Source organism: Schistocerca gregaria, chromosome 8 (assembly GCF_023897955.1).
Source record: "Schistocerca gregaria isolate iqSchGreg1 chromosome 8, iqSchGreg1.2, whole genome shotgun sequence".
Lineage (NCBI taxonomy): Eukaryota > Metazoa > Arthropoda > Insecta > Orthoptera > Acrididae > Schistocerca > Schistocerca gregaria.
The window spans coordinates 149,330,809-149,352,316 of record NC_064927.1 but is presented as its reverse complement, the minus strand read 5'-3'; the positions used below and the strand labels follow the sequence as shown (position 1 = coordinate 149,352,316).

At 42.8% G+C, this 21,508-nt stretch overlaps 1 protein-coding gene across 1 annotated transcript in view; it reads right to left on the bottom strand.

The window, feature by feature from the left end:
* The window catches only part of LOC126284757 (protein lin-28 homolog), a 489,075-nt gene extending 468,121 nt beyond the window's left edge, over positions 1-20,954 (bottom strand). The window contains exon 1 of the mRNA XM_049983902.1: positions 20,786-20,954. Within this exon, the coding sequence (XP_049839859.1) occupies positions 20,786-20,834 (49 nt within the window). The 5' untranslated portion in view covers positions 20,835-20,954. The remainder of the gene's footprint in view (positions 1-20,785) is intronic.
* Positions 20,955-21,508: the final 554 nt, after the last annotated feature.

Genomic DNA, 21,508 nt, shown 5'->3' with positions numbered 1-21,508 from the left:
GCATGTCAGAGTACGGTGCAACGAGTAAGTGTGCAAACGTTTTCAGACGTGCTAATGGTGACAGTGTGTTGAAAATGGCTCAAAGAACACACATTGATGACGATATGAGGGGTAGAATACTACGGCGACTGGAGGCTGGTCAAACACGGCAGGTCATATCACAGTTCCTCCGTCTGTCACAAAGTGTGGTGTCAGGATTGTGGCAACGATTCCAGCAGATAGGAAACTCGTCTAGGCGCTACAGTACAGGACGTCCACAGTGTACAACACCATAAGAAGACCGATATCTCACCGTTAGTGCCCGCAGACGGCCACGGAGTATAGCAGGTAGCCTTACTCGGGACCTTACTGCAGCCACTGGAACAGTTGTCTCCAGACACACAATCTACAGACGACTGAACCGACATGGTTTATTCGCCCGGAGACCTGCAAGGTGCATTCCACTGACCCCTGGTCACAAGAGAGCACGTAAAGCCGGTGTCAAGAACACAGTACATGGCCACTGGAACAGTGGTCCCAGGTTAAGTTCACGGACGAGTCCAGGTATAGTCTGAACAGTGATTCTCGCCGTGTTTTCATGTGGCGTGAACCAGGAACCAGATACCATGCCCTTAATGTCATTGAAAGGGACCTGTATGGAGGTCGTGGTTTGATGGTGTGGAGTGGGATTATGATTGATGCACGCACATCTCTGAATGTCTTAAACAGAGGAACTGTAACAGGTCAGGTGTATCGGGACATCATTTTGCACCAGTATGTCCGCCTTTCCAGGGGTGCAGTGGTTCCCGCGTTCCTCCTATTGGATGATAACGCACTGGCTCACTGGGCTGCCACCGTGGAGGAGTACCTTGAAACAGAAGATATCAGGCTAATGGAGTGGCCTGCCTGTTCTCTAGACCTAAACCCCATCGGCAAGTCTAGAATGCTCTCGTTCGACGTATCTCTGCACGTCTTCAAGTCCCTACGACACTTCAGGAGCTCCGACAGGCACTGGTGCAAGAATGGGAGGCTATAACCCAGCAGCTGGTCGACCACCTCATCCGGAGTATGCCAACCCGTTGTGTGGCCTGTGTACGTGTGCATGGTGATCATATACCATATTGATGTCGGGGTACATGTGTACGAAACAGTGGCGTTTTGTAGAACATGTTTTCTCAACTTATGACCAATACTGCGGACTTACAGATCTGTGTCGTGTGTTTTCCCTATGTGTCTATGCTATTAGCGCCAGTTTTGTGTAGTGCCACGTTGTGTGGCACCACATTCTACAATTATCCTTAATTTGTGAGTATAAGTGTAGAAGAAATTCAATTTGCTTCCAGAAAAAAGGATCCTCGCAGATGTAGATTAGGGACCTTTTTTTTATTTGAGCCCGAATGAAACTGATATTTGCTGAAGCATTGCGAGTCTTGAAAGCCATGTGCTGAATGTTTAATCGAGCAACTGCTCTGCCTAGTTTCACTGTACAGTCTGTCTGACTGTGGCCCATTGTGATTAAACTGTAAATTTTGTTGAAAGGTAGTTCTATAGTTTTACGGCAGTTCTGCTCGGAGACACAGACTCACCTCGCCGCGGTTGTGTGTAGCTCCTCTCGTGTGAAGACGCTTCAAGCAATCGGCCCGCGGCTAGGCCCGGCCCGGCCCGGCACGGCGGCGTGTGATCTTCCACCAGCGGCGGCTTGGCTTTCTCCTCGTGCGCCGCGTCTACCTGGCGCGGCAACAAGTGACTGCCAGCCACCTCTCCCCTCCCGCCTTTCCCGTCCCACAAGACCGCTCAGCCCCGCCTTGAATGGGAACGCATTCCTCGTACCCGACAGTTCCTCGAAAACCGCCCCCCCCGTCTTCCCTTGTTTGCTTTGGCAGGCGCAGCCTTGTTCGCAGAATTCTTAATAAACCACCTTGTTCTTTTCAACCGGCCTTGTCTGCGCGCGCTACAGTTTCTGCAGTCTGTTGTGTCCCTGACCTGCCTTCCTCGTTCGAACATTTGCGAAGACGTATAATGAATGGTTCATGGAAGTAGCTAATGCATTATCGAACATTCTGTAAGGCAGATCATAAGGCAGACAGATGGACACTAACCGAGAAAAGCGGCCTATACTGTCACAGTAAGTAAAAAAACTAAATTTACATCCATATCGACAGATAAGCTATCGTCATGGCGATACATTAAAGTGTGTTCCATCTTTTTGTCATAGAACCAGCACCCAGTATTATGCTGGCAATAATGATGTAACCTCCTGATACCATCTGAAGATGAACCTGAAAAGGTTCTAAATCCGGTACATGGAATAAAACAAATATTAAAAAAAGTGACTGGTTACAGTTTGGTATAACTTATTTACATAGATCCTAGACTATCAAAAAAAAATGGCTCTGAGCACTATGGGACTCAACTGCTGTGGTCATCAGTCCCCTAGAACTTAGAACTACTTAAACCTAAGTAACCTAAGGACATCACACACAGTCATGCCCGAGGCAGGATACGAACCTGCGACCGTAGCAGTCGCACGGTTCCGGACTGCGCGCCTTGAACCGCGAGACCACTGCGGCCGGCCTAGACTATCAATAATATTATTGGTGCAATACGTATTTCGTACTGCGCAGTATTAATGACCACCCTTAAACCAAAGTTTGCTCAGTATACGAAGTGTTTATAAATTAGTTACAAAAGTAGCCTTTAATTGTGGAAACGGTAAATAACTTACAGAAACGTATGATAACAGCAGTGAATGCTGTATATCTACAAATTTTATTACCGCCTAACGCTGTTAGTTCCCGACGTTCCCGCTAGAAGGCATGCGCGAGTGAGTTATTCCAACACTTGTCAAGGAATCGCATAATGGTGCAGATCATGCGTAGTGTTGCTTATGCTTTCATGAGTTCAACTCTGCAACTACAGTTCAGAGACAATTCGGGACAAAATATCGAAAGCCATCACGACCAAAAATCTCTAACGATTGTATCAATTAACAGCTATTGTCTCTAAGGTGTTTGCTTGCAATATTTAATCCTGAATAGTCTATGAATTGTAGGAGCGGATTTGGATTCAAGAAACCATAAACAACACTCTGCACCGTTATGCGACTCCATGCCACCTAGCGGGAGTTTCGGGAAGTAAGACTGTTAGGAGCGAATAAAACCTTAAGATACACTGCATTCACTGTTGTATCAACCATTTCTGGAAGTTATTTACGCTTTTCACAATTAAGTTACTTTTGTATAACTAATTTACAGACTCGCTATTGATCGATATAGTGACGTATTTACCGGAATTAAATTTTTATTGCGCTTCTGATTGTACTGTATGGTCTTTTTCGGCTGATTCTCGTGTAGCTGCATGCCAATCAGTTTATTTCGCCGATTTATTGTGTTGTGCAAACCGAACTGCGGAAATGACTTCGGAACCTTTTTCATTTTAGAATTACTGGAAGTCTTAAGGGTTTGCCACCCTTGGGTGAGTAAAATCAAACGACTGTAGTAACCATCAGGAGGAAATCGAGCAATACTACAAGTTATCGAAATAGGGAAATACATCAACAAACAGATAAGCTGCAAATGCTCAAGAAGTTCAACTCATTGAAAGGTAATTATGGGAAGTGCAACGAAAGTCAGAGCTGGATATGAAGAGCTACTGGAACTTCTGAGGCATTCAGCTTTTTGCAAGGTCAAGAAATCCCAACTAATTGAAATATAGCTGTAATCTCAGCATTAAATTCCTTGCCATTATGTAATGTTTTGAACTTTCTGCGATAGCTGTGCACTTTTCCATCACAGTTGGGCTTAACTGTAGTCATATTGCACTTACGAAGTTTAGGTTTTCGAAAGAATTTCCTGTAGCCAAATAACGCAAAGCAACAGTTACGTGAATAGCGTCTCGCAACCGAGGGTCCTTTTCTTAGTAATCCGAGTAACCATTTGCACAAGTACATCAAGTGAACGAACGACCATCCTCAAAATGTTGCGATAATTATTTTGGCCACTTACCATCCAGTCCCTTGGTAAATTTTGATGTATCCGTCTTCCTCTATTCTTATACCACTCCTTGATACACCTACGGTTTCTCTTTCTTTCCGCGAGCCCAAAGCCAGCGAGTAAGGGCCGAGTAATGCTGGGGTCCATATGCGACATGTGTGCATTTACAGAATTTGACACCACGTTCAATCATATCCCAGATGTGTTCGATCGCGTACAGATCTGATGAGTTGGGAGGCCAGCACATCAATCGCAACGAGCCACTATATTCCTCGAACCACTTCTTGGCCTTGTGACACGGCGCATTGAGTTCATCGCCTCCCTCCCCGGAATTTATGGGAAATAGGTGACTTGGTGTGCAGATCAGATGCTAACTCCCTCCAGCTACCTACCAAGGCCCCCGCGTCACGACGCGTTGCCGCTGTTATCCGTGCCAAATTCGGGCATGGAGGCTAGTAGGTAGATGGTCCTAATGTTGTGGCTGATCATTGTATATTGACCGTTGACCGCAGGCAGTGAAGTGATGTGTTGCAGACTTCCGCCTGGTTGCATGCAGCCCACATAACGCACCTGTCAAGCATTTTCTTCTTCCTGACAATCCTCGGCCACACACTACAGATGCAGAAATTACGCTCCTGCAGCATTTTTGAGGGGAAGTGCTTGATCACTCAGCACACAGTATTGTCTTAGCTTCCCCTGATTTTCATCTCTTCGATTGCATGAACTGAACCGCTGGCAACGAGGACAGCATTTCGACACAGACACCGAGCTGCAGATCAGCGTAGGGAATTGGCGAAAAGCCAGATGATTGACTTCTGTGAGCGGCGTCTATGTAGAGAAGTAGTTGGAAATTGTAGCTAAATGTTGCATATAAAACAGTTTTGATTTCCGCTGTGGTTTATATTTCGCGACCAATCGGAAAATGAGAAAAAATATTGCGCTCGAACAGTCCCCAACTTTTGTGGTTTCCCTTGACGTTCGGAAAAGCCGCGGCTAAAATGTTTGTGGTCGGAAAGATCACGTTAACGTCACAGGTCGCGAAGCCGGCAGGACTGGTCGAAAGGCGAGACATTTTATGATAATGACCAATGTTTACAAACACCCATTAGAAAAGAAAATAAACACAAAGGGTAACGGCAGGAAAGTAGGACATTACAGAAACGCTATTGCCGGGAGCAGGAAGTGGTCAACGAGGATGACTACCATCTGTTCCTGATTCCTGCTGATTGAAAGGTCTACGAGTTGCATAATTTAGTGGAGCGGATTGGAGAGGGTGAAATCTGACAATAATACGGCAGCCCTCGTGGGGTGTACAAATAAGGCACCCTCTGTGGTGAACGTCGTCTTATTTCAGATTTCGTGGGCAGATTATTGGAATTTTTGGTAAGCTCATGTGGAACCAAACTGCTAAAGTCATCGGTCCCTAGGCTTACACGCTACTTAATCTAACTTAAACATTTTTTAAAAAAATGTTCAAATGGCTCTGAGCACTATCGGACTTAACATCTGTGGTCATCAGTCCCCTAGAACCTAGAACTACTTAAACCTAACTAACCTAAGGACATCACACACATCCATGCCCGAGGCAGGATTCGAACCTGCGACCGTAGCAATCGCGCGGTTCCGGACTGAGCGCCTAGAACCGCTAGACCACGGCGGCCGGCTAACTAACCTACGGACATCACACACATCCATGCCCGAGGCAGGATTCGAACCTGCGACCGTGGCATTCGCGCGGTTCTAGACTGAAGAGCCTAGAACCGCTCGGCCACACCGGCCGGCCTCCTGTACCATACCTGAAATTAAATATAATAAATGCATAGTGTAGTACGTAGGCCAAATTGGTCGTATCATCCACAACATATATAAAAACATACCAGTGTTTTATTTATTTGTTTATTTTTTACACGACACGCTACACAAGTCTGCAACAGTCTCCAGTATCAAATAGGCAGCACATAATTTTGGCTGTGTATAAAGCAACTTCAAGATACTACCTACATTGTACAGAGGAAACTAGACACCTTTGTAAGCAGAGTAGAAATTTATATCCACAGAATCAAACTTAGCGAAAGCACATGCTCAACAAGAGCAGTGAAACAGACAAGTTTTCAAAAGCTCTGACGAAGGTTTTTCGTAAGTTACAGCAAATTGCACCCTGGATCATTGTAATGACTGCGTTCTACTCTCATCCTAACAAGTTCTCGGTATAGTATTCGTATGTTCTGATGCAGTCCATACACGATTTAACGAAAATACACAGCGTGAATGATGTGTTTCATGTGCGTGACTTTCTGCAGTTTGAAGGAAACGCAGTAACATAATGCGACAAAAAGACAACTGCAGGAAAAGGGAAGCAAAAACCACCCATAGACTTCACATCTAATACTTACAGAAACTATCACAGCATCTGAAAATTGGTATAAATTCTGACACACGTTTTGCTACGGATTAAAATACGTAAATGGTATAGTACTTTATTACTTAAACCATTATCGACACAATTATAGGCTTTTCAAAAACATCCCTTATGATGGATGAAATTGTTCTGAAATTTTACTTTGGGTAAGTCCTTAGTACATTTGAAATTTTCAATACGTTTCTAACATCAAAATAAAATATTTTCTTGCCATTGTAGACACACTGTTCTGTTTCTGCACATTTTCACTGAGTTGCAATCCATCCATATTGTAATAATAAGTTTAAGCTATCATCAACCCGAAGCTTTGGTTGAACAATAGGAATGATCCTATTTGAGATAGCATACGCTTGTCTTACTCATCACATATAAGTAATTGACGTTGCCACCATACTTGACGTAATTATATTCACATCTCAGGCACATATAATATCTTTGCGTTGTTGAAAGTGACAGCGTAACACTTAATACACATTGAAGAACACATACGACATGTAACAGTATGCAACGTCTATTTGGTTCTAATTTAGGTGTAAGTACACATTGCATATCTGGAATTTATGGTTTTAACTTTAGCAATGCTGTTTCAGGGAAGGAAACACTTCAATCTCCAGCAAAAGAGGAAGCAAAATGTGTGTTTCACTTTGTCTGCTACTGTGAAAATACGTCTGTGCCTCACTTGGCTCACTAATACAGCTTTGACACTGAGTGATACTCTATATGAAGCAGATAGCGTGAACCACCGAAGTGAGCAACTCAGAAAACTAGTTTCATTTTTACTAGTAAACTGTACCGAAAAGCAAATTGTGAATGCTTGATATTTGTGATCCTTCTCCCATCCTCCACACGACGTTGCACGCGCCTCTAAAGACCGCAAGCTTTCATCTTTTTCTGGCAAGTAATCTATATCGTAAATTATGCAGCTTTATTCTTTTACCACATAAGCAGCTGTTGGCCTTCGCATGGTTACGGTATTTAAGTGTATTTATTATGTCAATTACTTAATTTTGCGTTAAACATTGTCTTAGAATCTTTTTCTGGCATTTACCTCATCTTTTGCCTCCCGAAATGCTTTGTGTCTGGGACGTAAGTGCCATGTTCAGTGTCCATGTTAACCTTCAAGCGCTCCTATAATTGGCAAGGTAAATCAGTTCAAAGCTAGGAGGAAAATAAGGGCATTGACCGTCAATACGACTGTGCCTAGTGAAATACTAAGATGTTCAAAGAAACTTAAGACTGTGGACAATTTTACCTGTGTTTTAATTAAATTACAAACAATTTCGGGCGACACTAGTGATATTAGCTGCTGCCATCAGTTTTGAACAACCTGCCCTTGCTTCGTACGTTTGACCCTGACGCCATTCTTCCGGCTGTCGGCAATCTGACACCCGCGTCTTAAGGCTACAACCAGGTTCCCGCTCGTTCCGCTGCCATCCTCCCCTGCGTTTACCAGCCCCGAATTCGCCATTTCTTCGAGCATAAAAGGTGTAACGAGCGAACGAGGCCTCTGGGGTTGACAATGGGGGTAGCTGGGGGGACGTCCCTTGTGCCTCCTTGAATCGGGGTCGGGGTGTTCTCCCTGCGCAGTTTATTGAAGGCCTGCCGAAACTGGCATCACTTTTGTGCCGGCAGGCTCTTCGGCGGGACTTAAGATTGGGGGAACTGCCAGCAGAACACGGAAGCTTTCGCGCTACTAGAACCGGCAGAAACATTTTGACGGCGAGACTTTTTAGTCCTCAACTCAAGGAAAATGGCGAATTTTCGTGTAAATGCACGGGTCATGCCGATCAGCTTGTTATTCCACCCCCCCTCCACCCCCCCCCCCCGACTCCCTCCAGCTTCAAAGCATTGTAACGTTTTCTTTTTAACAGTCCTCCCATTGTTTGGAACCTGTTGAACGCCTTGTCTTGGCAAACCTGCTCCACCCCGTTATCAACAGGTATTTGTTGGTTCCCACCACACACGTTGGGTACCTGTAGCGACTAGCTACCGTTAAACAGTTAGCATCTGATTAGGTATAGATCCATTTATAAAGGAACAGACATGTGAAATGATTTATTTTACTTTATCATGTCTACCGTGGTTCATGGCGTGGGTTCCTGTAGTCATGTCCTAGTTCATGAACCACGGGCAACGTATGAGTGGCCTAGTAAGTGGTCCCGACAGTCGGGATACCAGTTACTTTGAAATAAGGCTGGGTATCTCGGACATATTCTGAGTCATGATCTTCTTTATGCTCAGACGGCAAAGACTAACAAATCCACCGGTTAGTTCCTCAGCCGATAGGGGTAAAACCCAATGGGACTCGGGGCAAGTAAGGCTAGCAACCTGCTTCCCTGGTACTTTAAATATGATGCTGGCAACAATCAGAGCAAAATGCCTCGGACCTTTGGAGGTGACGGAGTCCCACCTCTAACTGACAAACCAGGGACTCCTAAGATACGACTTGGCAAACAAATGGTACTGATATTGGGAGCTATTAATATCAATGGGGGCTACTCTGGGAAGAAGGTAGAGCTGGCAGAGGCTGCAAGTAAGATGGGGCTGGAAGCTTTATCTGTTAGTGACATTCGGGTAAGGGGCGAGAAAGAAGAGGAAGTGGGAGAATACAAGGTCTACCTGTCAGGAGTCAAAGCAGGAATAGCACAATGGGGTGTAGGGCTTTACATCAGGAAAGAATTGGAACCCAGCGCAGTTGCAATAAGGTATGTAAACGAACGACTGGTGTGGATAGATTTGACAGTGTCTAGCAAGAAAATTAGGATTGTGTCAGTATATTCGCATTGTGAAGGGACAGATCAAGATAAGACGGATAGTTTTTATGAGGCACTCAGTAATGTAGTTGTTAGAGTAAAGGACAAGGACAGTGTTCTAACGTCAGGATTGGAAATCGAGCAGAAGGGTATGAAAAGGTTATGGGTAAATTTGGAGAGGATATGGAGGCCAACAGGAACGGGAAACAACTCTTGGATTTCTGTGCCAGTATGGGCTTAGTAATCACAAACTCCTTTTTTTAAACATACGAACTTTCACCGGTATACTTGGGAAATCAGGGGACCCAGTTCTGTCTTTGACTATATAATAACAGATCAGGAATTCAGGAAGGCTGTGAGGGACACACATGCATTCAGGGGATTCTTTGATGACACTGATCATTATTTAATCTGCAGTGAAATTGGGGTTGTGAGGCCGAAAGTGCAGGAGGTCAGGTCCATATATAGGAGGATAAGAGTGGAGAAACTTCATGATAAGGATATCAGGCACAAGTAAATAACAGCGATCTCAGAAAGGTACCAGTTAGTTGAATGTAGTCAATTACAGTCATTGGAAAAGGAATGGACAAGGTACAGGGACACAGTGCTAGAAGTGGCTAAAGAATGTCTTGGAACAGTAGTGTGTAAAAGTAGGATGAAGCAAACAGCTTGGTGGAATGACACAGTCAAGGCGGCCTGTAAAAGGAAAAAGAAGGCGTATCAAAAATGGCTACATACTAGAACTCAGGTAGTCAGAGATAGTTATGTTGAAGAAAGAAACAAAGCCAAACAGATAATTGCAGCATCCAAGAAGAAATCTTGGGAAGACTTTGGAAACAGGTTGGATACATTGGGTCAAGCTGCTGGAAAACCATTCTGGAGTGTAATTAGCAGTCTTCGAAAGGGAGGTAAGAAGGAAATGACAAGTATTTTTGACAGGTCAGGAAAACTGCTGGTGAATCCTGTGGATGCCTTGGGCAGATGGAGGGAATATTTTGAAGAGTTGCTCAATGTAGGTGAAAATACGATCAGTAATGGTTCAGATTTTGAGGTAGAATGCGATAGGAATGATGATGGAAATAGGATCACATTTCAGGAAGTGGAGAAAATGGTCAATAGATTGCAGTGCAATAAAGTGGCTGGGGTGGATGAAATTATGTCGGAACTCATCAAGTACAGTGGAATGTCAGGTCTTAAATGGCTACACAGGATAATTGAAATGGCCTGGGAGTCGGGACAGGTTCCATCAGACTGGACAAAAGCAGTAATCACACCAACCTTTAAACATGGAAACAGAAAAGATTGTAACAACTACAGAGGTATCTCTTTAATCAGCGTTGTGGGTAAAATCTTCTCAGGTATTGTTGAAAGGAAAGTGCGAGTATTAGTTGAGGACCAATTGGATGTAAATCAGTGTGGGTTTAGGCCTCTTAGAGGTTGTCAGGGCCAGATCTTTAACTTACGACTAATAATGGAGAAGTGTTATGAGTGGAACAGGGAATTGTATCTAAGCTTTATAGATCTAGAAAAGGCATATGATCGGGTTCATAGGAGGAAGTTATTGTCTGTTCTACGAGATTATGGAATAGGAGGCAAACTTTTGCAAGCAATTAAAGGTCTTTACATGGATAGTCAGGCAGCAGTTAAGAGTTGACGCTAAATTGAGTTCATGGTTCAGAGTAGTTTCAGGGGTAAGACAAGGCTGCAACCTGTCTCCAATGTTGTTCATATTATTTATGGATCATATGTTGAGAACAATAGACTAGCTGGGTGAGATTAAGATATGTGAACACAAAATAAGCAGTCTTGCATATGCGGATGACTTAGTTGTGATGGCAGATTCGATTGAAAGCTTGCAGAGTAATATTTCAGAGCTAGATCAGAAATGTAAGGACTGTGGTATGCGGATTAGCATCTCCAAAACGAAAGTAATGTCAGTGGGAAAGAAATATAAACGGATTGAGTGTCAAATAGAAGGGGGCAAAGTTAGAACAGGTGGACGGTTTCAAGTACTTAGGATGCATATTCTCACGGGATCGCAACATAGTGAAAGAACTGGAAGCGAGGTGTAGCAAAGCTAATGCAGTGAGCGCTCAGCTACGATCTACTCTCTTCTGCAAGAAGGAAGTCAGTACCAAGACTGTTATCCGTGCACCGTTCATCTTTCGAACAACTTTGTCGTATGGGAGCGAAAGCTGGGTGGATTCGGGTTACCTTATCAACAAGGTTGAGGTTACGGATATGAAAGTAGCTAGGATGATTGCAGGTACTAGTAGATGGGAACAATGGCAGGAGGTTGTCCACAATGAGGAAATCAAAGAAAAACTGGCAATGAACTCTGTAGATGTAGCAGTCAGGGCGAACAGGCTTAGATGGTGGGGTCATGTTACACACATGAGAGAAGCAAGGTTACCCAAGAGACTCGTGGGTTCAGCAGTAGAGGGTACGAGGAGTCGGGGCACACCAAGGAGAAGGTACCTGGATTCGGTTAAGAATGATTTTGAAGTAATAGGCTTAACATCAGAAGAGGCACCAATGTTAGCACGGAATAGGGGATCATGGAGGAATTTTATAAGGGGGCTATGCTCCAGACTGAACGCTGAAAGGCATAATCAGTCTTAAATGATGATGATGTCATGTCTACCGGGAGAAAGGCAATGTAATGCACTTTGGTTCTGGTAACTATTGCATTTACTACCAATTCCCTTAAAATTGGGGTGCGTGTGAAAAAGGGGGTGATATAGAAGCATAAGTCAGGGACGTCTGGAGCACATTCACCCAACTTTTTTTGTAAAAATAGGCTACATCTTCTGTACTTTCCATGTTAGACTAATTGGGGTCTATTACCGTTACCGCTTTTTCTCGGTGTGCGAGGACCTATTTGCCCTTTTGCTTTAAGGTTCTTTACATGAGGGGGTAGTCTGTGTGGATCCATTCTTCGTAGATATTGATGACATTTCTTATTCTTTCCATCCAGTTCTTTGTTTTTTGAAACACCAAATTTTCAACCCCTTTCGAATACTTTGATTTCGTACTGTCCTTTCCTTTACATCCCTTCACTCCTTTAAGAAATCTCATTGCTATTCATTGTCTATGTTTTAGTTTTCGTTTTTTCAATATCCAAGATTACTTCCTGTGTTTCGTGCTTTGAAGTTCTATTCATTGTTCCACAGATACTTCCAAATTTTTTCAGCTTAGTCTGCATATCTTCTTAGTATTCTTGCGATGTTTTATATCCAAGATAAGCTATTTTACTTGTTCAATTTAATGCCATTGATCTACGTTTGTTAGAAGATATTTTCATACAGGGTGCAGCGCTTAAATCCGGACAAATTTCAATTTGAATTTCACGCCATACCGTAGATCCCCAGTGGTCGCTATTGTCGTTCTTGAAAGCCATAGACATCTAGTAAACAGTCAGAACTTCAAAGTGGCCGAGATGTTACGGACAAGTGCGAAGTACATGCGAAGAGGCGCGATTGTCGAAAATCTTTGCCCTGGGCGTTCGCAAACTGAAATAGTTCTATTCTTCGGGTACTCGAGATCAACTGTTAACGATATTGTAGCCAAGTACAGAGCTTCGGAGAAGTCTGGGGTTCTCGCCCTAGGAGTTAGGTACAGTGAGAGTGATATCATAGCGCCTCATTTCTTTGTAAAGGGACAAACTGTCACAAAAGAAGTTTATCTGCAAAGTTCTGACGAATGTCGTGAAACCGTGGATGGCAACTGTAGCCTCGAGGAGACAATATGCCTTTCAATTGGACTGAGCACCGGCTCATGCGAGCCATTTAGTCCAAAACTGGCTCTCGGATAATGTTGACATTTTCTGATCAATGGAGTTCTGGCCCCCGAATAGCCTGTATTCGAACTCCCTCGACTACTATGTTTGCAGCGTAGTCTAAAGAGTTACCAATAAGACGAGGCAGGCTTATGTCGCATCTCTACGCACGGCTATCGAAGCAGCATTCGCGAATATGGACAGCGCTGGTTTAGGGAGTGCGGGCGATTGCTTCAGGGCAAGATTGGACGCGGTCATTGCGGCTGAAGCGGCTTATATGAAGTAATGTTACACCTTAAAGACACCACTACTTATATGTAAAAGGATTTTCATTTTCATTTTGTTTTAATAACTTTGCTTTTTTAAAAAGTTTCATTTGTCCGGATCTAAGCGCCACAACCTGTATTGTATTTTGTACATATTTTATTTAAAAAATTCTGGATATTTTATTTAGTTCACAAATTCTTATTTGCAAACCATGTCCTTATCTTGTTTGTTGAGCAGCACATAAGAATGAGTCCAGCTTTACCGAATTATTTAAGTGTACCTCATTCTCCATTCTGAATTCCATCCATATCTGCAAACTGCATGGCCAATGTAAATACTGAATGGGATAAACTAAAGTATTGTCTTACTTCTTTATTTATTTGTATTGGTTCATTCCATATGCCTTGTATATCAAAGATTTCTGATGTTCTAAATAACATCCCTAGCGGTAGGGCTGAGAAACTGTGAAATGTAAAGACAATCGAGAACCGAAGACATTACTTTCGAATTAGTAGTTCTCGTGTCCACTAGGTTCACTGATGACGGAACCAAAGACGTTGCACCCAATGGGGTTTGTGGAGGGTGCAGAAACAGTGACAATCAGAATCTCTCTGTAACACCTGGAGCAGTTTCTTCCGAACTTGGCTCACTTATCAATTGTCATCAGGAAATAAAAGTTACTGGCAGGTTCAAATGGCTCTCAGCATTATGGTACTTAACATCTATGGTCATAATTCTCGAAAAACTTAGAACTACTTAAACCTAACTACATCACACAACACCCAGTCATCACGAAGCAGAGAAAATCCCTAACCCCGCCGAGAATCGAACCCGGGAACCCGGGCGTGGGAAACGAGAACGCTACCGCACGACCACCAGCTGCGGACAAAAGTTACTGCCAGTAACACATCCCTATCGTTGAGAGTGGGAGTGAAAAGGAGTGACATAAAAGCACAACCCAGCAACATCTGAAGGAATTTCAACTAAATTTGGTTTACGCATGACTTATTCATAGAAAGTACTGTGATAGTAGAATATCTATGTCACCCCTAGAAATACAGCTGGGGATGAGTAGGGGTTACATGTAAATAAACTAAAATACGATCTTTCTGCGTTTCTTTCCTATATTCGATTGACTTTGAATACTTTTAAGGTATAAAGCGCAGAGTGTCTTATCTGCATTGTCCAGCCACGCGGTATTAGCCGAGCGGTCTCAGGCGCTGCAGTCATGTACTGTGCGGCTGGTCCCGGCGGAGGTTTGAGTCCTCCGTCGGGCATGGGTGCGTGTGTTTAGGATAATTTAGGTTAAGCAGTGTGTAAGCTTAGGGACTGATGACCTTAGCAGGTAAGTCCCATAAGATTTCACACACATTTGAACATTTTTTTACGTTGTCCAGTGCATCAGCGAGTTCGCGAGAATAAGCACTGCGGTGTGCCAGAAATTTTGTCAGCATGTAAAAACTATTTGCTCCATTTACGCACCTAAAAACTTGGAGCATTGTCCACAAAAAGCGCTACTGCAGACCACGAGTGTAGGAAGAGGCTGATAGGATATCTTACGGAGGACATAGTTAACGCGCTAGATGTCCGCAAAGAGGGGAGGGAGGGGTTGGGGGGGGGGGGGAGGAAGGGTTGATACTGCTCCGTCCTGGAATCGGGAGAACAGAGTTTTTTCAACCATATTTTGAGTGGATAGTAATTTTTTCATCACCTACAAAATTTAGTTCCGATGACGTGACACACATACCTGCCAACCTTCAAAACTAAAAAGCAGGAGATTCAGTTTTTAAAAAATCAGGAAACACCAGGAGATATGAATGATGAAAAAGCCGTGGGCAATTTTTTTTATAAACCCACGATAACTGGTCTGAGTCTTTGTTTATGACGTCACAAAACTAATGTCTATAAAAATTTAAATGGATAAGCTGAAAGAGACCATAACTATCGATATATAATATGCACAACCTCCTGGCTCTATAAACTTCGATAGGTATTTCGGTTAAAATCAACTAATCACAAAAGAATTCAGATCATTCGCAAAAAAGACAAATGGCGGATTTTCGAAACAAATGTCTTAGATTTGACGATAATTAGTAAAAATCGGGAAAATTAATGAAATAATATGGAGGCGGAAGAGAAAGTGGAAAATCGTGTCTCCCGCCTAAACCTGAAGGGTTGGCAGGCGTGGACACCCTTCAAAGCTCAACAACGTATTTGTATCAAAAATGGAAAGTTCAGTCTCTTATCCGCCTACCCCCTGGATAAATTTCCTCGGACGACGATGGTTATCACTTTAGTTAGTTGGTAACAAATATAATAAAATACCAAACGAGCTGAAGCAGGATGTGCTCATTTACATGAAGAATTTCTGCGTAACGACGGGCGCAATCTGTGAGGGTATTTCGATATGGTGGTTGTAGGTTCGTATAGGCGTCGAGTTGGCACCAGACTACAGAAACACTGAAGAAGTTATAATTTTAGCGAGCTACTCACATCAAAAACTGACTGCGCATACGACTGTAGCATGAATTAAAACCTCTTAACACTGAAAGACCCAGAAAAGACCCTCAAAACTCAGCTGACAAACACAGAGGATCCGCAATTAATTATCCAAATTATTGGACATATCGCTGCATTAAATATCGCTAATAACGTGACACTGATATTAAAAAAAAAATTGAGTCATAGTTGGGCACTGATACCATCATTTGGTAAACATTCTTAGTGATTTTTTTAAAGCATCATATACTCTTGACAGTAAATGTAATCGCATAATAAAGAGAACTACGATTCGTTGTTCTTGTGTGCCTCCCAAGAAAATTCCAATGGTTCTTCACAAAAAACAAGAATTTATTAACATAAATTATACGCTATCTGATAAGTAAGTATGTTTCTTTCTATTTATGTAGCGTAACTGCACAAATAATCTTAACTCGACCCCGTAACTCTCTTTAAATTTACTTATTATTATTGACGTTTTAGAAGTCCGAATACTCGGATGTCAAAAGAAACGGAACACTTCGCAGATCTGATCCTGTTTAAAATTTCGAAGCAACTAAAATTTGTAGTCATAACATTGCGAATGAAAGATTGCGAGGTACTGTCACAAACCGACTCCAATTTGTGTTCCTTCTTAGTTACTTCTATCACATCCAAGAGAAAATTCCAGCTGTGCACGTCAGGGTTTCCTTCTACGTACGTTCTGTAAATACCATCAATGGAAATATTTTTAATTTTGTACTGTTGTGTGCTTGCGCGTTTAATACCATGTAATTTACTTGAGGAAAAAATTTCTGAGTGGATGAAACTCTATATTCATTGGAAAGTTTATAAAGGATTGTAATGTCCACTGTATACCACTGCAAAGTAGCTTCTGGTAATATTGGTAAATAGTTTGTTATTTCTGCCAAGCACATTAGTTCCTCGCCGTAAACCGCGAAACTGACCTACTAAAATTTTTAATCTCTTTCTGGCATGTCAATGAGTACAAGCTACCTTTACAAATATCTAGTATAGACTTCTCCATTAGATTACAATGTGGAGTTCGTAGACATGGAACAATCCAACTCCATCTAGGACACTTAAGTGATTTACATTGACATTTATGGCTATTAAAAGTCGTTCTCGGCACAAACAGTTACATCCGGTTTAAATTCTCTCTCTCATCTCACTCTCTATCAATTTCTTTGGGTCAAAATTTAAATAACAAATGTATGAGCCGATTCGATATAGTGACGTGCTTCCTTTTCTACGTCATTTACTTTCTGTAAATTTTCTATCAGCATAATATTCAGCATCATGCTATCTTTGCGTTTTCCTACATTTAAAGGTATATGTTCCATTGCTTGTAAGTGTTACTTTACTAGTTTTGTGTGTATATTCTGAAACATGTCAGGCGTTTGCTATGTTTACACGCAGTACTGATGGAAGACACGCGGTAGGTTGCATCCGCCATTAGTCGCATTAGTTTCAGCCAGCAAGGCGCTTGTTGTGTTTACTCCAGCTAGTGGTTCACGTTTCTTCACCATTACCTTTTGTCGCATTTTGTCTTGTATGAAATATCATTTCAGCAAAATATTTTCATCTTCACGGTCACTTTCAGGTAGAAGTTTCATCCATGTATCTAACACATTTTTCGTCACTAAGCACAAAAATCGAAAGTCGCACTGTTAGGTATTGAGTTAATGATACGACTTTGGCCAGACAGTTTGCTGGATACTGCAATACATGCATTTAGTGACTTTTGAAAAATTGTATGAGAGAGATGCAAGAAGCTTCTACAGGAAAATAACTTTGAATAGGTGAATGTATACTGCATGTGAAAGACGCTGCAAGTAAAAATAATTTGTACTCGACGCCAAGGAGCCCTTCTTTAATGTAATGTAATGTTGGTCCATAACTTGAACAGATCATTTGATTGAAACTAGTTATTTGTCCATAAATAAACTCTATAACAGCTTTTGTAGGTTCCATGATACTGTTTCCTTAAATGAAATCTCTGATTTTAAGATTAATAAATCAGTGTCGGAACCGCTCAGGAATTTTGAGATTTATAATATTTCACAGACAGTTGGCTACAAGCGAACGAAGATATGTAGTGTTATGGAGCTTTATGCCTCTAGTCCTACTTGAATTTGGGCGTGATTTCTTTATTGTCTCAAGGAAACTTAGCAAAAATACTAAACAAAAGGCACTAAAAACATATGTGCTTTCTAAGTAGTCTGATCTCTTGTAGCTGCGGTCATATTAAAAACGAAAACTACTACTACCAAGAACAGCAAGTCATACGACTTCTTACGTTTCTGACCAAAATAGCGCACGCGTCAAACGTGAGTCTTCTTTGCATTGTTGAAAGCATCAAGCGTATGAGCAAAGTTGAAGAATAAACTACACGTCAATATAGTTCGGTAACTAGGAGCGTCAGTGAAATCCGATCAATGAAATTTTTAAGCAATTTTGGCAGAGTATCGGCTTCTTTCTTCAAGAGTCTACTGTTACAGATTTTTCAGTGTTCGTGCACTACTCCCCGGAGAACCACACAATCTTGTGCCCATTCGACTTCACTTTATATTCTACAAATCCTCTACTATCTACAATGTTGATTTTTCCCAATCGTGCCGTGTTGCAGCGCAGATGGCCTTAAGTTTTCATGGACAATTACTTTTACAAACTGAAAGTTTTCGGTACCTTAGCAATTAACAACAGAAACATTGCGTTTGCTCCACCCACAATATGGGTACGTAATAGTTTCATATTATCAAGAACATTTAAGACTATGGTTCCTGTCTTCAGTTATTAATACTGTGGTCAAATGCTACTGAATTTCTATGTTGCGTGAAATGGACAACTATACAAATATCTGCACTATATGTATTTTCCAGTTTTTGTGGCAATATATGATGTTATGGAGCTTTGTTTGGATATAGTTTCCGTTTTCTATAAATAAATTATTGTAAGAGAACCCTCCAAAAGTGTGAAAACTTTCATATTTTTGTTTCACAACACACGAGGAAACCATTTTAACGAGCGTACCAACTGAGTTACACCGACAGATTGGGGTATGTTCACATGTCGGCGGCCGCAGTTCTAGTTGAGACGCTAGACGGCCAGTTTGTGTTCTACATGTGTTGTAAAACGAATTCTTAAACCGATATTTAATGGATGTGCCTTCTTCCACTAGTTGTACACGGTTTCAGAACAATCTCTGGAAAGAATGGCATCCATTAAATATCAGAGAATTCGTACGGTGCTATTTCAGGTGAACGACCTGTTAGAGCTAATTGTTGGGACGGCAGACAGAGATCGTCAGGTCGTATGTCACATCCACAAATTGGATACCACATATCATAAACTCCTCTTTCTATCAGTACTGGAATACTACTCGTGCCCTTGGCAATCATGATTAAAATACGAAATAGAGAAGTTCCTAAGAAGAGCAGAGCGTTTTGTTACAGGTTCGTTTAGCAAGCACGAAAGTGTAACGGGGATGATCACACGAGTCCCGTGGCAGACGATACAGCAGAGGCGTTCGTCACTACGTGGTTTTTGCCGTTAAAATTCCGAGAGCATATGCTTCTAGGAGATTCGGCCAATATATTGCTTCCTACTACATAACCCTCGCGAGAAGCCCGCGAAGACAAAAGCAGAGTCATTCGAGTACCGAGGAAGACTTGCCAAGAATTATTCTTCCCGCGTACAGTTCGGCACACCTGGAACTGGAAAGAGGGGTGACAGTGGTACTCAAAGTAACCTCCATCACATACCGAGAGGTGGAGCAGAGAAGTAGACGCCGATATAAATCGAAGTTTCATAAGCTGCGAATTGAACAGTGACCCGAAAATGTAAAATAAATTCCTTTTATTTCGCGACTATCGTCACAAACTTTTAAATTCTCGGTCGACCGGTTTCGGTTAGCAATGACCATCATCAAATCTGTTTTTGCCGTGCGGGATTAGCCGAGCGGTCTAAGGCGCTGCAGTCATGGACTGTGGGGCTGGTCCCGGCGGAGGTTCGAGTCCTCCCTCGGGCATGGGTGTGTGTCTTTGTCCTTAGGATAATTTAGGTTAAGTAGTGTGTAAGCTTAGGGACTGATGACCCTACCAGTTAAGTTCCATAAGATTTCAGACACATTTGAACAAATCTGTTTTGTATCAAAACATGTTCTAAAATCCTCTATAGCAGATTACGACAGGTTTTTTAAAACAGATTTGAAGATGGTCATTGCTGACCGAAACCAGTAGTCTGAGAACTTACAAGTTCGTGACCATAGACGTAAAACAAAAGAAATTTAAAACGAAGTTGTTCTGTGACTTCACGTGATTTTACCTATGTGCTAAACTGGTATGAACAGAATACTGATGGTTGTCTGTTATATCCCTTCACGGTAGTGGAAGTATTTCATTTTTGTCATTTTTTTTATTATTGACACCATCACTTTTTTTATACAATCATAACGGGTTTCGGCCATCAAAGGCCATCTGCAGATGGTATGGGCGGCATTTGATGAACATACGTTGTCAACGGAACATAAAAAATCAGAAATCGGGGAATAAGTAGGCTATATAGCCTTATTTTAAAGTTGTTTCTGTAATGCCATTTAGTCTGTAGATGGAGGTTTACCTCGAAACATATCGCTAAATAAACAATACAGTAGTTGACAAAGATTGTGGCTATAGCGGTAAAAAAAAAGCCTTTACATATGTAATTCCCTGAGCCTAAAATCAGATATTAGGTCAGGGAATTTTGATTTTATGTTTAGTTGATAACGCATAAACACTTCATCAAATATCGCCCATAGCTTCTGGAGATGGCCTTGTAATACAACAATGTCATTTGTCAAAAAAGAAAAAGTTACAATGCAGATGTGATGTAGGTCTGATGATGGAAGGTATAACCCGAAACGTATCGTGCTTGTTGTATGAACAACATCTATAAACTCCGTGAAATTTGATATAACGAGATGTATTGCAGCTGCTGGCCGCCGGGACGCCATCCACAACGACGGAGTGATTTTTTTTTTTTTTTAGAAAATTTGGGGTGGTTTGTGGATCGGTCGACGCACGCCTGCGGAGCTGTTGTCACTGTGTGGCGCACTCACCGTTTTGCTGCGCCTCCGCGGTGGCGCGGTCGCCGTCGTCGTCGGTCATGGCTGGCGGGTCCTGGTGCGTGGGTGTTGGTGGCCGCCGGTGTCGCTGGCTGCCGCTCCTGGCTCTGTTCTTCCGTGGCCGCTGCTCGCTGCTCCCCCTGGGGACGCGGAATCCGCACTGGCCGCTCCGGGGCGGCGTTGGGCCCAAACGCACGCACGAGGAGAGGCGAGGACGCGACCGCAGCGCCCCCACTTGCAACCCGGAACTCGCCGCCGCGCCGGGGGCTGCCTCTGCGAATTACGAGGGGTGCCCAACCCTGCGCTGCGCTCGTAAACAACTACCTGTGAGGGCCACCGCGTCTAGCTACAGGGCCCCACAAGCGACAGACGGATAGCAGCGATCCGTCGCATGGGCGTCTGATCTCTTCGAAGATCGTACGTATGTGGACGAATCGGTCGCCGATCGCTGGTCGCATAGAAATTCCACGCACTTTGATGGATCGCATGCGATTCCTGAAAGCAATATGGCTGCCTGGCTGGTTAGCAGGGGTAGCATTCATCTCACGCTAGGTGAGAAGAGCCCTACGTCACAGTGACGTAGGCACGCGTCATCATGAGTTTCACGAGTTGTCCTATGTGTGCGTCTTGAATCTGCATTGTTATTTGTTTATGCGCTTTCATTGTCCTATTGTCCGGTGCTGCTAGCGTCTTTCTGAACATGGGCTCTAACGGAAA